Raw genomic sequence first — 6,271 nt, forward strand, 5'->3', positions numbered from 1 at the left:
GGGGGACCCACACTGGAGCAGTCTGTTCCTGAGGGACTGCACCCCGTGGAAAGGACCCACACTGGAGCAGTTCATGAAGAACTGTAGCCCATGGGAAGGACTGATGTTGGAGAAGTTTGTGGAGAACTGTCTCCCACGGGAGGCACCCTGCTGGAGCAGGGGAAGAGTGTGAGGAGTCCTCCCGCTGAGGAGGAAGGAACGGCAGAAACAACGTGTGATGAACTGACCGCAACCCCCATTCCCCGTCCCCCTGCACCACTGGAGGGGAGGAGGTAGAGAACTCGGGAGTAAAGTTAAGCCTGGGAAGAAGGGAGGGGTGAGGGGAAGGTGTTTTAAGATTTGGTTCTACTTCTCATTATCCTACTCTGATTTGATTGGTAATAAATTAAATTAATCTTCTCCAAGTTGAGTCTGTTTTGCCCGTGACGGTAATTGGTGAGCTATCTCTCCCTGTCCTTACCTCGACCCACAAGCCTTTTGTTATATTTTCTCTCCCCTGTCCAGCTGAGGAGGGGAGTGACAGAGTGGCTTTGGTGGGCACCTGGCGTCCAGCCAGGGTCAACCCACCACACGTCCTCAAGATGTTTATGGAGTCCACAGAGAAAAATGGTCCCTTGAAATGGAAAAGTCCGAGGTTCATGTGCTGTAGACATCCTGTGTTGCACTAAATTTCTTCCAGAGTTTTAAAGGGGTTTAGTTGCTGAAATGAAGACAAGCACCTCTTAGGATTTTTGAAAGTACCAAAGTGCATGCTAATCATGGATGTTAATCACACACCTGCTTTTGGGAATCTCTCTTCATAGCCACCTGCATTTTTAGGTACCAAATGCCTATTTGGCAGTCATCTTACTTCCCCAGCCGTCCCAAAGGGATAACAGCACAACCCTACCCATTAAGGTGCTGTGACAATAGATAGTCTCTATGAATGTTTCCCTCCATCTCCACTCTTCCTTGGGATGCTGTTGACCAGTTGCTGACTGACTTAGCAATGTTTTGCTTTGCCCTGACTCCTCTTCCAGTCCCACAGGTAGCATTCATAGTGCTTAGGAAAAGATAGTGTTTCTTTCCCCGACTTGGCTCAAACGTTTAAGTGTCTGGTGGTGTCACCTTTTCAAACAAAGATGCAGCTCCACCCAGCCTGTGTTCTGCCCCAGGGATGGCCATGAATACTGGGAGGTGAAAGGAGATGTTTATGAAGAATAGTCAGTCTGAAACAGACTCTGAAAGACTAGCCAAAATCTGCTAAAAATTAGTCTCTGTGTTCCTTTTGCTTAATTTTCTTCATTGGATGCATATCAACAGGTTACTGGGATACAGTTTGCATGAAAAGTGTGTAAGGGAAAACTGACTTGTGTCTTTCAAATGCCTTTTAGGTCCTCAGCCTGAGATACAGCAAAAGAGGTCTTTATTTTTGGAAGGTGCTGAGCCCTATGCCCTCCGAATGTCAGGTCCCTTTGGTTGCTTAAATTAGGCACCCAGAATTGCAGTTCTCCCTGACTGTGTGGTTTGCAGGATGATCTCTCTTCTACCCACCTCCTCCCCAGACTTTCTGATATTTCTCTGGCACAGGTATGCCTCTTGCTTCTGTCTAGTTCCTAACAGGGGATGTGTTTCTTTTGCTGCCTTCCCATCAGAGGACAGTTGCCAATTCAGGTTTCACTAGAACTGCTGTGCTAGCTCTTTGATATTCTGAAGCTGTGGGGTTTTTATGTCTGTTTCCTGACCTAGCATGACTCTACTAATAATGCGAGAACTTCAGTGCTGATAGCTTGGCAGCCTAATATAGGAGGTCAGTCAGTAAATACAGTTATAATTTTCTTTGCCTCAGCAAAGACAGTAAGTCGAACACAATGTAAACAAGGTGGTTGGATCACTTCCCCCACCAGTAATATTTGTAGTTATGCAGGCAAATTTAATGGGCGTGATTAAATCTCATGCTCCAGCTTGGCAGCTGATTAGCTGCAGGGGGCAGGCAGGAATTTCCTTTCTGTTCCAGGGTTGTACTCTTTCCAAGTCCTCCTTCATGCTTGTGCCAAGGATCTCAAAGTGCTTTGCATTTTTAATTATGCTTCTTCACACCCCTGTGAAGAATGGAGATGAGAGAGAGCATGATCAGCAGCGGAGCAGTGGGGAAACTGAGGCACTAGGAGGTGGCAGCCTGCTTGGGACGAGAGAGGCAGTTGCTGTCAGACTTGGAGAAAGGAGAGCTGAGCATCCCAGAAATCTTCTTTTGGGTTTTCTGTGGGTCTAGTGAACTTCTGCCTAGTTCTCAACAGTCTGTGTCTTTAACACACTAAAGTCTTGGTTGTCTGCAGGGACAAAATGGTGCTTTTATGTATATATTAGTATACAGTCACTGATGGGGAAAATACATCTTTCTCCTCTGGAAATTTTAATTTCTTTATTTTTGTCTTTCATCACTCTATTCCTCTAATTTCTGAGTAGAACGGCCTGTATGTGTGTTTCTTCTCTTTGCATGGAAAAGCACTTTGCTCTAAAATAGCCGTAGGTGTTGGCCGTGGCTGAGGCAGAGAACAGGTTCAGCTCTGTAAATGACAGGCTGCTTTGTCCCTGCAGAGCAAATTAGTGAATTTACTGTGTGGATTCACCTTCAGTGGGTGTACACTGAGGTAGATGATACACCGACTTTGATTTCTTTACCTGGATGTACAGCTGAAGAGCTGGCCTTGCAGCATCAAGGAGGAGAAAATACTCTTCTTACTAAGGCATGCTTTGGTCCAAAGAAGAAACCATAGATGTCCTGACAAAACTGTCACACATTAACCTATCTCGTCTGTGTATTGCTAACGCTGTGGCTGATGAAACACGGAGCGCAGTAGGGATTAGCTGAGTCTTCACCCTCCTTCTCAGGATGGTGGGAATGGAGAATGGGCCTTTCCCAGCTTACTTAAAGCCTAAAGCCCAATGGGGAACCGTGTATTTTGGAACTCACAGGGTGGGGAGTTCCTTACAGGTGGGTTTTCTTCCTTCTGTGGTGGATGATTTAAGCTTTATGATTTCACGTGAACAGCATCCTCCAGAGGCTGGTTTTGTGACTCTGGAGTGGACAGAAACTTCTGATGTGCAGTCTTGAGCCAGCAACTTGACGGCTGGAGAGAGGCAGTGATTCAGGCATATCCTATAGTCCCCATTGTTATGGGGCATCCTGCCCAGCCCACTATCATGGTAGGAACAGAGATGTCTAGCTGGAGTACTCTGAAGCTTAGGGCTGCGGCCAAAGCCTGGCTGACTAGGCATTTCAGTTTCTAAGATGGGTGTCTAAATAAGATGGTTGAATCTGATCCTTAGTCTCGTCTCAAAGCTTAATTGTAAATAAACAATATCTTAATCACTTTATAGTTTCCAGCATTCTCTCATTGAATGTCTCTGTGCTGGCATTTGGAGAGCATTCATCATAGTGGTAAATGAGTGTCTGTTTGGTCTGCACACGGTATAATTAAGTATCAGCTGAGCCCATAGCATAATGTGATAATTCTTGTTCTGACCAGCTGAAATAACTCACTCTAACAACTGTGCTCTTCTTACTCCTCTCTTTCAGTTCCCAAGAAGCTTCTGCATGAAACTCAGCCAAGACCAACCAATTACCAAGGATTTCAGAAGCCACATTTTCCACTGCGGCCAAGAGTGTTTGATCCCAATGTTATAGGGGACGGCGCGTTCCTTTCTGATGTCTCTCCTTCCAACATAGGGAGAGCTCTCCCAGGTAGCTATGACTATTGCGATGTTGGCCCAAACCTAACTGTGTTGTGGTAACTGTTCCCTTCTGTGTCCCCTTATCTGGGTTTTTATATTGGTCCCAAACCCCATCCGTGTCACAGTCAGAAAGAGAAGCTTCAAGGCGTTACCAGTGACAGACTGAAGTGAACTGTGAAACTCACACCGGGTTTCTTGAAATAGCAGTCATGGCCATGCATGTCAAAACTTATCACAGAAATACTTTGCAGGCCCATCTAATAGGGGCAAAGAAAAAAAACAGGGTGGAGACAGTAGATCTGCCTCACAGGGGACAGAGAAGTTTTCAACTGAGCTTTGAAATATGATGCTATTTTCATAACATGCAAAGTCAAGAGATATGAATGAAATCAAATCTTAGCTATCTATAGGGATAGGTGAGTAGGAGGAAGGGATGGTGTATGAATAAAGGAAAAGCACAGGTGAGCATGTATTGGGTTAGTCGGTGGTTTTGCATTGTGTTTCCCAACACGCAGGAGATTGTATGTGACGTTACTTCTGAAATTCCCAGCCTGTGCTCCCAGAGATTCAGCTCTAGGGCGGGTATGGGCAGAGCTACCTTGTCTCTGTCTACACTCCTATCAAAGTTAATCCACAGCTTGGATAGTCAATCCACAGGTAATTAAGAGGCAGCAATAACAGATTTGTCAGTTTGGAGACCTTACTGAAAAATTGTCAAGGAAAAGAATTTTGAGTTAGGCCAGAATAAATTTTGTGATCCTGGTGATTCTTTTAAGCAAGAAAAAAAAATCCTGAACTCATTTTCATTCATCTAAACATTTCACTTCTACAAATGACACCTTTTGTTTAGTTTTCACATTGTTTATTCATTCATTTTTAAAATATGCACCACTTTTCAAACAAAGATGTCATTTTGAAATTAAAAGCTAAAAGAATGTTTTGAAAATAGGAAAAGGAAATATTTGGACATTTCTGTAATCTCCCTTCCCGTTTTATTTCTTTTATTAAAACTATTTGCTAAAGTCAGCCTGGTATCATGAATAACCTCCCCTATGCTTATACTGTGGTGTTGGGCAAATTTAAGTTTAGCTGAAATAATTTTGCTCAGCTTTGGTGTAAAGTCACAGGGAAACAGTTCGAGTGACTGGGAACAGCTAAGAAAGGGTGGTGAAGAGAAAACCAGTAGTAGGTGAGCTGGTTAGGCATAGACAAGGTCTTCGAAGCTAGCAAGGAGGAAACGGGATGTCTTTTAGTATGATCCTGGAATGAATGGCAGACCAGGGAACCGCATAGCGTAGCAACACATGGCCCTTGTGAAATTGTGTTTGTTTGGGGTTTTTTTCCCTCCTGCATAACTCCAGTCATTTTCTGTCTTCCCTGTCTGTGCTTGTACAATCCTGCAGATGTCAAAACCAGTTCTGTGGTTTTGTGGGGCTCTTTGTTGGAGTATAATGTATGCAGACGAGTATTCATTTAAAAACTTGTTAGATTGCATCTGTTCTTTGGACAAGTCAGAAGTGAAAAAAAAGATTCTTCTTACATCTCACATGAGAGGAGTTACGCCTCACTCTGTCTCCTAAATACACCATATTGCACAGCATGGTTTACAAGGGATGCCCCAACAGAAGTGTCCATCTGAGCCTTTCCTGGCTGATCTAGCACATGCACATGGAAGCCCCCACTGCACGTATAATTTAAGCCTCAGTCCTAGTGAGATCCAGTGAAGGTATCGACAGCGAGGGGCAGGTGGGTTGTCGCTACCCCAGAACTGGACATGCGAGAGCGCATGGCACAGAGGCCCCAGGTTCGTATCCTACCAGCTCTGTGCAGCTGCAGTCCAGCCACATTAACTGGACTTTAATGCAGAGTTGCAGAAAACTCTCAAAGACCTAGCATGAACCTGGAGCCACCTAACTCAGCAGTCCTCTTTACGATGAGATATATGGTTATGAAATATATATATATATATGAGATTATATGCTGGTGGTCCCCTTCATTTTGATTGATTGTAAAGGGATTTTAGATTAAGTAGTTCAGAGCCAGACCTCAGTATGTAGACATCTCAGGCAGGATTCATTTACCCCCGTATAAATGTGTCATTTGAGATGATCTGGGGCGTTCACCTGGCTTCTAGATGCTGCCCTAGAAGGGTGATAGTTTCCCTGACATCCCTTCTCATACCTGCCATCTCTGCGTGGATGTCCTCCTGACCCTGGGGTGCCTTAGATGTCTGTGTATGAGCAAATACATCAAGCTTTTAGTGTCTGCTACGGGAAGAGCTGGATGACTTTCTAGGATCTGTCAACTAATTGCAGGATTCAGTTGCCTCAGTTTAGATGCATAGTGCTACTTGAGATGCTCTGAAGTATCTAGTTTTTAGGTTCAGTTTTTAGAAATGAAAAATTTACCCTGCTTCCATGGATTTCTTTGCAGGAACAGTGGTAGAGAAAAATCCAGCCACTTGTACAGACATAGATTTACCAGACAGGGAGAATAAAGATTAGAGGGCACGTTGGTGCCTACATCTGCATGAAAAGGTTTTCCAAAACTTTGCTAT

General features: G+C 44.3%; 1 protein-coding gene across 1 annotated transcript in view; it reads left to right on the forward strand.

Annotated features, from left to right (window-relative positions):
• Positions 1-6,271, forward strand: part of EVA1A (eva-1 homolog A (C. elegans)) — a 214,306-nt gene that overhangs the window by 198,432 nt on the left and 9,603 nt on the right. Inside the window, exon 6 of the mRNA XM_009319661.1 lies at positions 3,560-3,724. Within this exon, the coding sequence (XP_009317936.1) occupies positions 3,560-3,724 (165 nt within the window). The remainder of the gene's footprint in view (positions 1-3,559; positions 3,725-6,271) is intronic.

The sequence above is a fragment of the Pygoscelis adeliae genome, unplaced genomic scaffold (assembly GCF_000699105.1).
Source record: "Pygoscelis adeliae isolate BGI_AS28 unplaced genomic scaffold, ASM69910v1 Scaffold121, whole genome shotgun sequence".
NCBI classification, from domain to species: domain Eukaryota; kingdom Metazoa; phylum Chordata; class Aves; order Sphenisciformes; family Spheniscidae; genus Pygoscelis; species Pygoscelis adeliae.